The sequence below is a fragment of the Pavona decussata genome, unplaced genomic scaffold (genome assembly GCF_977016875.1).
Source record: "Pavona decussata unplaced genomic scaffold, jaPavDecu1.1 SCAFFOLD_330, whole genome shotgun sequence".
In the NCBI taxonomy this organism is placed as follows: Eukaryota; Metazoa; Cnidaria; class Anthozoa; order Scleractinia; family Agariciidae; genus Pavona; species Pavona decussata.
Window position 1 is genome coordinate 376382 of NW_028145718.1, and position 10637 is coordinate 387018.

General features: G+C 38.7%; 1 protein-coding gene across 1 annotated transcript; it reads right to left on the minus strand.

Annotated features, from left to right (window-relative positions):
* Positions 1-426: 426 nt before the first annotated feature.
* Positions 427-5777, minus strand: LOC146453430 (chymotrypsinogen A-like). Its single transcript, XM_085096660.1, has 6 exons — positions 5666-5777; positions 3919-4035; positions 3404-3484; positions 2869-3061; positions 1281-1513; positions 427-815 (listed from the first exon to the last, which is right to left on the minus strand). Exons 1-6 carry the CDS (start codon positions 5718-5720, stop codon positions 493-495), a joined length of 1002 nt encoding a protein of 333 aa, XP_084952786.1. The 5' UTR covers positions 5721-5777; the 3' UTR covers positions 427-492.
* Between the last annotated feature and the right edge of the window lie 4860 nt (positions 5778-10637).

A 10637-nucleotide genomic window follows, 5' to 3' on the forward strand; every position in this document is an offset into this window, starting at 1 on the left:
TCGTGTTTATTTTTTCACAGTGTGGCGTTGCGAGAAGCGAAACACTTGCGTGCACCATTCACTTCTAATCTAGTACCAATGGCCGTATTTACACTAGAGGAAGTAACAGACTCCTTAGACCTGAAAATCAGGTGCGTCTGAACGAAGTCAGTGGTCTAATTAGTCGTCTAGTATCACGGAAACGTGACGCACTTAAATGTTCATACTCAGTAGAAATGAAGTTGATAGGAGTTGATATCTCCAACTTATGAAATTTCGTCGCCTTTTGATATTGATTCCGCAGTGGTGATCAGAATTCAGTGAGATTTCAATTTTATTTTTCGCCATCGAAATTAACCGCCGTTGTCTGGACGTGTAAGACATACGAGATGGACCGCTTCGGAGGTCAAACAGTTGGAGGTAAAACATTTAAAAGCACGGAGCACATGCGCCAATCAGATTTATTAACTTTTAAATAACTTCATTACAAGTGTTGGATGGCCAAATATCACATTAATACATTGACATCTTTTCATTAATCCAATCTAACAGATACCGGACGTTAGCATACACTCCAAAGTAGCCTTTGGAGGCGCATCTGTATCCCCAGCTTGTAGCGCCTTCAACATGCCACTTTCCTCCATACTTGCACACCAGGGGTCCCCCACTGTCTCCCTGACAGGTGTCTACTCCCCCCTCGTCATGACCCGCGCACAGCATGGAATCATGGATCCTGCCAGGATAGCTTTTGAGACAGCGCTGTTTAGAGACCAGCGGTACTTTTGCTTGCATGAGTTCGCTAGCTGAAGATCCCCCTGACGACAGTGTTCCCCAACCTGAAATATGAATAAGGATATTAAGTGCAAGATACCCAGATTACAGTATTGTCGTGCAGAGAACAGGGGAAGGTGGACCTAAGATTTAAAATGGTATGGTGGTGTAACTAATAATGCTTGGTCTTAACTGCGATTTGATTGGGTGCTCAAAAGAGGGGAGTGAGCACACTAAACATACGGCCGAGCTAAATCAAACACTGGCAGGTTGAAGCAAAGTGTGACCGGACCGCTGGTGTAGCTAGGTCGGTATCTTGCCTTGATTTGATATCAGAACATTAGGTGTGATCCGCCCCTGAAAAGTTAGAAAAATTCAAAACCAACCTATGAAACCAACACAAGGTTAAATGATATAACGTCGCTGCCCTGAGCACTTGCGAATCACTCAGTTTAACAACATAGATTTCCCTTCTGGACAGAGTTCTTGCCAACTAACTTGGAACAAAAACATTAATGTAAAGTACTTACCTGTAATCCAGCATCTCTTGCTGATATCGTCGATTGGCAGATCCACCGATTTATCTGGCAGGCAAGCAAGAGCGACTCGATTGTTAAGCTGTGCAGGAGTGCTTAGTTTCAACAGTGCGATGTCATGGCTCATTCCGAATGGTTTCTTGTAACTTTCGTGCATTATAATCCTCTCAATCTCAAAGTCTTGAAATATTGACGGGTCGCTTCCTTTTCTGTAGTGAGCTCCCATTCTGCGAACATATACGTGGATTTACTCAGTAGTGGATCGGAGTAACTAAATTCCGATAAACTAAATGCTGAAAGATGTAGTTGACGGCACTTAGGCTCCCTTAAAGGATCCCATTTGCTCTCTTTGGAATTCCATGCCAGTTTGAATGGAAAAAATCCACCATAAATACAGGTCTATACTAGAGCTCTTGCATGTGGCTTCCTACACATCAAGCGCTCTGTATATCAGTTTTAGCCTCGATCATTACCACTTACCTTTTCCAGTACCACAGCAAGACAGTTTTCCATTCAACTCGAGCTTGTTTGCCGATTGATTTAAATTGCCTTGTCAACCGCTGGGAAATACAAATCCCCAGCTTTGGTGAGAAAAAAATTATGTACAGGAAAAACCATTCCAAAAATTTCAGAAAACATTACGTCTCCATTGAAGTATTAGTCTACCAAAAGCCTGTTTGTAGTTTGGTCAGACTCCCTTTGTTTCTTGACGTGTTTAATGACAAGATATGGGAATTAATTGAGCCGAAATAGCATATGAACCCCCAATGAAAAACGACAGCTAATAGTTATAGAAAAAAAAAACAAATAGGAAATAACCTTTTTCAGTCCTACAAATGAAACATATACTTCCTTTCAATTTACTGCTGACTTGACATAAATGGAATCATTAATGAAGATGTCCAGTCGGCGTAGTCAACAGTATCAGAGTTAACTGAACGGTTTGCTTCATTTTTGTACCGACATCATGTGTTCGTTAAAGAAGAAGCCTTTTAAGGACGGTGCCTACTATTGTTACTGCGCATACGTTCTGCGCATCGCGAGATACTCGGATTTCCTATGGGTGGTGCCTACTAACACAGGGATATTTTTGCGCGGTTTAAAACTATACGGAAAAAGCAGAACTTAGCAAATGCTTTTGGTATCTCAAAAGAAAATTGGGGGTAACCATGCATTTTTCAGAGATAATTAAGCTTCAATTTAGGAAAAAAATCCCATACATTGCTTTATATTTTGGCGCTTTTTAGAGATATTATTGCTTAATTATCTTGGAAAAATGCGTGGTTACCCCCAATTTTCTTTTTGGATTACAATACCCCTTGCTAAGATCTGCTTTCCCTGCATAGTCATAAGCTGCACAAAAAAACTTCGCTATTAGAGGGCACCGTCCTTAAAAGTGGTTCTGCTATTCGCTGGTCTGTTTTCTTTGAGATCCTTGGTTCAGACAAACGACCTCGAGTAACTCCATTTTAGTAATATTTCCTACTCCTCAGACATCCACGTTTCAAAAAAAAAAAAAAATTGAAAAACCCCCGAAAAGTTGCAGAGCCTTGTGTAGCATTGTTACTGGCTGTATTCCTACCTAACCCGCAGATCCCTTGGCCTCCTTCTTGACACACAGTGGGACGCAGTAAGAACCCATTGAGGAGCTACCAAGGTACCTCCACAGAAACTTGACCCCCGGGGACTTTTTAACATAGCCTGCCATGGCCAGTCACCAGGACGAGCCTTGGTCCCTCCAACAATCCGTGACTCTGGTTTGATGCCACACGCTCCTAAATGAACAAAGCGTGAAATAAAAATAAGAGGTAAAACGAAAGAACAGTAAAGAGAAATCACCCAAGGACGATTAGCATGTTTACCGAGAGTATAACGCGCTATTCCTGACTATCAGTAAATTGAGGATTTCTATGGCCTTCACGTCATGCATGCCCAATATTATTTGATAAAACGAAAGTGAAAAGACTCAAGTGACCATTTATGAGTTTATGGAAACCAAGGCAAAGAATCAACTGATTTATATATAGCTCTGGTACTACGATTTTATCCTCAAAAGATGTCTATTGATGCCAGTAGAGACTCTAAAAGCGCAATACTCTTGGAAGAAATTCTCTTACCTGGAGGGAGGGGTGGCACAGGAGGTTTTGGTGGTCCATCAGTGGGGATGGGAGGCTTTTGCGTCACTGGAGGCTTGGGACCTAAACATCAAACGATGAGAACACTTTGAAATAAAAAACGTAGGTTGAATCCACTAAAATGTTCTAAATTGTTGATAGTTTGAAATAATTGTGCGTTTCGTTAAAAAGTTGCGTAGTAAGAAATGAATCGCCAATCTTCCAGGAAAACGTTTTGAAAGGCATCTTGCTGACCAGCTGTAGTTATTCTGTTTTATTTCTGTTTTAGCTTTGTTCTATTTAATCTGTTAATTTTATATATATAATGGAGGGAGCCCATTATTGGTTGTGGTTTGTCACGTGCTTCCTGGCCACCGTATTATTATTATTATTATTATTATTATTATTATTATTAATTATTATTAGTATTATTATTATTATTATTATTATTATTATACTGTCTTGAATTCTTTTCATTGTGGCAAAAATAAACTTGAAGCTAAAAATTAACTGGCTACCTCCACAGAATCCGCAGCTCTTTTCACATCTATACTTCACAAAGTCGTTCGTTTCACAAGGTTTATCCGGTCTTTTCACAACTTCTGGACAGTGTGGCCATTTGTCGTAGCACAGAGCTGTTGAAAAATACATTTTATAATAATCTTAACGTAAGATCATGGCATCTTTTAATCGAACATGAATCACGTTTTGGCTGGTATGCGATTGATTGATTCCTATCTTGGAGTAGGGCGGTATTCAATTTAGTCGTAAAACCGAAATCGAAGAAATTATTTTGGCCAATCACAGGCCTCGGACAGCACAAAGCTCAAGTCAGAATTCGAAGCAGATACAGGTAACCCGCGTAAAACGCGGGAAAATACGTATGGTCACGTATGAACAAGTCACGATTGGTTTGGATTTTGCTTCTCATTGGTTGAGAAAGTGTGGGGAGTTTTGCCAACCAATCACACAGCGAAGTAAAGCAAAATCAAGGGCAGCAAATGCGAATTACTTTCGACACTCAATTGAAAGCCATTCTAATTAAATTCTAGCTTACTTTCTTGATCGCCAAACATTCGTTATATTGATGAAGTCTAGCCTGCGTAGCAGTCGTTTCCGTTTCCTTTAATTTTAGCCAAGCGGGGCAAGCGCGCGAGGGCATTGGGCCCCCTGCTCCTACTTTTTTTGCTCCTTTCGCCCAATGCCCTCGCGCTTGGCTAAAAGGAAACGGAAACGACTGCTACGCAGGCTAGATGAAGTCCAGAAACTTATTTGTCCAAACATGATTGGGACAATACTTCAAATTTTTATGTATCAGTAAACATTTAAATTACAGAAATTGTGTTTCAAACAGCTGTAGGCTACTGAGATATGGATTGTTCAAGGTGTGAACAATCCCAATTAGGATATGCTTTTGTTTCGTTGGTTTACCCCCATTGCTTAAATTGAAAGTATTGCATGGAAATTAAATTGTGTCTAGCCAACTGCATGGAACAGTGCCCCACCCCCCCCCCTGCCCCCGCCCAAAAAACCGCCCAAAAAAATTAAATAAAGAAAGAAAGAAAGAAAAAGAGAAAAAGAAAAAAGTGTTCATGACTCCAAGGTGAAATTGAAAATTGCTGTAATCGTGTGCGCCCATTAGAACACAAATGGTAACAGAAAGATGTCTATAGCCCCGATACAAATACTACTAAGTGCTTCTTAGTTTGAAGGAACACTCAACAGACTCGACTTGTGTATATTCTAACATATTCCACCATTGGGCCCACCTATGTTACAAACTTTTCGCAGGGGAACTCAACGGTTTATTTCGATGGATATATCTGCTCGGAATTCCTTAAACGCCTCAGAATTTCGGATTTAGTTATACAGTCGAACCTCGACTATCCGAACTCGTAAGGGTATAAAGAAAATCTTCAGCAAAATGTTAGCTCATAAGTCTGTGACACTGGAAAACCAACTCCTTTCGTTTTCGAAGGGCAAATATGTCGTTAAAAATTCGAAAAAAGGTCAGCTGGCATTTTCTTAAAGCCAACGACAGCTCGGGAATAAAAGTTCGTTCACTAAAACTTTCTGCAAGTTAAAGTTTCAGCTAAAGGATTCGAACAGACCAAAGCTAATAAGCTTACACAAATTTGACTTTAAATGGACAAAAACTATCTTGGAACACAGGAGACTACATTTTAAGTATTTTGGGTGACCCTGTTTTAGTAACTAGTAATGGTTCAAAAATTAAGGAATTTCAATAATTTTTATCGTTCCTACCGTTAATATGCACAATAAAAACCGCCACGTACACCAGCCGGAAACAAACTTTCATGGTTCCGGGTTTTTCAACACTGGTCAGTAACACGAGACTGGGTTAGGTTCCGAAAACATAGTAACACTAACGGCTTTTAAGACATCTTGCCTCCCCAACTGTGCAAATGTTGGAACATCTTTGTGTTTTCTTGTGACATTCTGCTTGAAAGAATTCATTTCAGGGAATAAAACTCAAATGAAAAATTCCATTTGTTTGTAAACTAATACAAAGGTTTGCAATAAAACTCGCGCGGCTGTTGTTTCAGGACTTTTAGATAACGAACAGTTAAAACGGGCAAATAATTCAAACATATTTCAGCTTTACAGGTTAGCAGGTGCGTATAATAGCTGTTTAGAAACTGCTTTCGATTTTATTTGATACGATGATAAACAGCTCAATATCCGCGGTTCTAGCCGCCAAATCTATGTCAATCTATGCTGTGACAGCTTCAACATACCCGTTGCTCAAATGTGGCGCCTTTTCACAGCTGTTCCAACTGATCGTTCGAAAAAACTTCGACAAGAGCTCTTATTTATTCTTAAGAAATGTACCCATCATGTGTGTGTCCTCATAATTATGGTTGCAGACAAAAATCTCTCCTCTACAATATTTTCCAGCTTGTCGTCATTCAGTATCACCATTGGATAATTCTTTTTCTTCATACAATAATAATAATAATAATAATAATAACCTTTATTTACCCTCGGCAGTGTTTATAGCACAAGTGCTAGTGGGGCCGAGCGTTAAACCTCGTAAAGAAATAATACAAATAATACGAATTAATCCTCAAAGTTGAGCCGGATATAAGTACAATTCCTCTTTGACATCATGTTATTACATGTTAATTAGAATTGTGGTACCTTCCTTTCATTTGTTGTTGCAGAAATGGTCGTAAAAATTGATATTAGTTTAAAAGAAATATTCCTTCTAACATTCCTTCTTAGCACACTGGCAGCAAAAAGCAGTAGATGAAGAAGTTCGCTTCTAACTTGTTTAACTTAGGTTGGGCACCACACATCTACACCTTCTAAAAGCCCTTTAAAATTGTTTTTCTTTATGCTGTGGTTTTCGATTGTTGTTAATTGTTTCAGTTTATTTTGAACTTAACGTGTTTTCAGAAAGAAAATGTTTTCCGAAGGATCTCTAGAAAAAGAACTTTACGCTAGAAACAAGTACCGCATTTTTTGAATTTTACTGCTTTTTTTTTTTTTTTTTTTTTTTTTCCAGAAAGAGCTTTGAAATGATTCCAAACACATGTTTCTTCTTAATTCCTCTTTTGAGAACAACGATATATCATGAAATCTACCTTATAAATTTGAGGGCTTAGAAAAAAGGGCCAAGTAGACTTGGAAGCCTTAGGGCTTCAGCCTCTAAGATATTCGAGCAAGAGATGGGTTGGTTGGAGTGGGGAGAGCCAGGCTTGTAGCCAGATCAAAATTTTAACCGAGGCAGAAGAAACACAAGAAGACAACCAATATCGATAATAACATGCGCAAATGGTAGCTCAGGGGTGGAGAAGAAGAAGAACTTTATTTTACTCAAACAGATACAAATAACCACCATGGCTGGCGATCGCCAAAATAATCTTTTCCGTGTTTAAAAATCTTCCTTAACATTTTTTATCACGCATTGATTGTTATCAATCGGGCCCCGGTTCCTGGAAAGCCGATTAGTGCTAATCGAGGATTAAATCGCCTTAGTAACCCAGGAATAAAATTTATCCTACGATTAGTTTCTGTTCCTGAAAGCCCGATTAGTACTATCCAAATAGATTGGCTAGAGACCGATATCCGTCAGTTGAGGCTATAAAATACAGAAACAAGGAAATCTTCTTTCTCACTTCAACGGCCTTCCGCATTACAGTATCTTGACGTATTATGTCCATTCGCAGTTCATCAACAAGGAAGTGGATCGTGTTCCTGGAGATGCGGAAGTTTCTATACTATTCATCGTCAGAGTAAGGGTCGCATGCCAGGTAGAACCCAGCACTTGTACGTTGCTTCTGCCAAATTGTTCTTTCCACAGTGGAGTGCCCGATTACTAATGCTAGAAGAAATAAAATGAACTTAAATTTTCGTTTCCGACGGAATCTTTCTTCCAGGCATATTTTGGTTTCATATTGCTTCAAAAGAGATCGACTTGATTTCCTTCTGGACAGCAAACGCGACAAATAAAGTAACAATCCATCGTCCGTCGCCATATTGCTTCACAAGCACGTGCACTTTAAACGAAATACACTGATCTACTGATTCATGCAGGCTCAATCATGTCCGGTCCCTAAAATTTTGTCGTGTAAACAGCCCTTGCCGTTCCACCAACATTTGGGGACCGGTGCCTCTCAGAGGCGCTTTTATCGGAGCCGTTCCCTGATATTTCTCGCATAAACGGTCAAAAATTATTGGACCGGTTCTTGTTTCTATCCGAGCCGTTCCTCTTTTTCTATTGTGCAAAGGCTAGCATTATACAATTGAATGCTCTTCCATCACACTGGGCCGTAGCAACTTGGTGCAAGTATCACACTTGGAGGAATTAAAAACGCTACCATTTTACACTTGGCCAAGACTGATTTTTGAAGAAATTATCAATGAAGAAGAAGTGCTAAAAATTGCATTTCACAGCTTCTAGATTTCAAAATGTTCCGGTGGGAGCATGCTCCCACACCCCCCATGCAAGACGCCTGAACTGACGGTAGTACTTTCGGAGCTGGCCTCGCCTCTCCTAAAGTCTGGCTACGTTTGGCCCAGTATTTGTCTTTCAAGTGTTTGCTTTTATCAGGACTGTATTTTACCAGAAATTATATTGGGTGCATGACGTTTATCAGCATTTACGATTCTTCAAATCCGGCTCGAGCGACTTTCAATAATCATAAATTGTAGTTCTTTCTTTTTTAGCTATTTAGTTACTATAGCTGTCCACTATTAGTAGAGGGGACTTCCCCCCTCAGCTACATTCCTTTTGTGATACAATAACAAAGTTATTATTATTATTATTATTATTATTATTATTATTATTATTATTATTAAAACTGGAGAGATATGATCAGTTCAGTCACAAACGATGGTCTGATATGCATGTAAATGTAATAGACTGATAATAACAATTTAAAAACAAGATTTTATAAAACCATCCCTGAATCAGGCCGGGATGGTTTAAAAAAAGAAAGAAAATGTTTTGCAGCCGGCCTGCTTTCACGAATTTTCAGCATGTTAAATTGTGTTTATAATTGACGCGTAACTCTCAGAGGACTGCCATTAAAAAACGGCAAATAAAAATAAAATAACGACAATAACAATCACGATCTTGATGTGAGTCCAGTCTAATCAGTTTGCTGATTATTTCGCACCCCCAAAAAAGAAATAACTATATGTTTTCTTGATCAATGTATTGGAAAATTTTTGCCTTTTCCGGCATTAAGCCAAAAGATGTTTTTACCTTTATCCTTGAATCATAGGCTCAAAATAAACAGATTTTATAAAAATAGCTTTTTGCTGACCAATAACTAACTTCATGCATGCTAATATAGATACAAGCAAAGCTAAATTCTATACTCGGCGGTCACTGGCGCGTTGCTTTACTGAATGCAATTTCACGAGCGGCCTTCAAAGGGTCAGCAAGAACCCACAGCACTGACAAATTTCCGATGTTTTAATTTCACAAGTTGGATTTAATTTTAGTCATTTATCGTGCGTCCACATGTTTCCTCTAATAAAATAAATCAGCTTTTTTGCCTTCATTCATTTCTAATGCTTCATACAGGGACCGTGTCAAAGATTACTTAAACTTTCATGACACAAAGACAGCGCTTAATCAAAAATACGGTTATTTAAGAAAACTTAACTATAAATATAAACTTCCTCAATATTTTGCATTCAATTGGTTGTTAAGAGGGCTTCATCCGGCATTATATTTGCAATGTTTGTCTTGTCCATCAGAAGGTGTCACGTTTTTGAAAAATCGAGGATTTGAGCGGTGTGTACCAGTTGATGTTCTCGTAGATGCTACCTTATTCAGTTTATTTTGGCGCGGGACTGCAATGCTTAGGTGGCTTATTTTATATATTTTCATAATGATTTCCCGAACCCGAAGTTTGCATATAAAGCTGCGCCTCGACGCGAGGTTGATAGATCTCAGTTTATTTACCAAGCTTAGGTTTTGGTCGAGTTATCTGATTATATTTAGCCAAATCAGAGCGCTATAAGAACCGAGTTTTATCAGACATTAAATATTTATTTTCGTGGTCTAAGATTGCATCCCGACTTTGGCAACACGTCTTTTGTTATTTTGTCAAAAGAAATGGGGCTTTATGTTTTTGAAAGCATTATACTAAAAATACTTCGTAGTCAATGTGGTTGTTAAGTTCAGCTCGGAAAATGTAGGTATTATATTTCTCGATTTTAAAATAATAGACGAAGAACTGAAAAATTATAACTCACTCAACGAGATTTCCCGTCTTCTTGAAGAATATTGCTTTCTGTGTAATCTTTGATGTCATTCACTGAGCACTATCAAGTCTAATTTCCATGTACGCACGAAGCGTGGGCGATACAGTGTTCACGGAAAAAAAATTCGCATCTTTTATAATATCCATCTTATAAAATAGAATAAAGGGGATGGATATTACCTCCAATATTTCGATAAAACTAAAAATAAACACCTGATTCACTGATTCACGGAGTGTCCTAATTTCATGACTGATCCGCAGCAGCTATTGGGCGTTGTTGTCCTTTAATTTTCCCAGTATTATACTGATTTGGATGACTGATAATTTCTTAGCAGATTCTAAAGTGACCTTACATATACAACTCCGCGATAAAAATAAAAATAATAAAATAAAAATAAAATAAAATAAAAAATAAACCCTGCTTCCAGACGAATTTTGTGGGATATCTCGCGGGATCACGTGACAGGCTAACAAGGCCGGATACAGCTGGTATC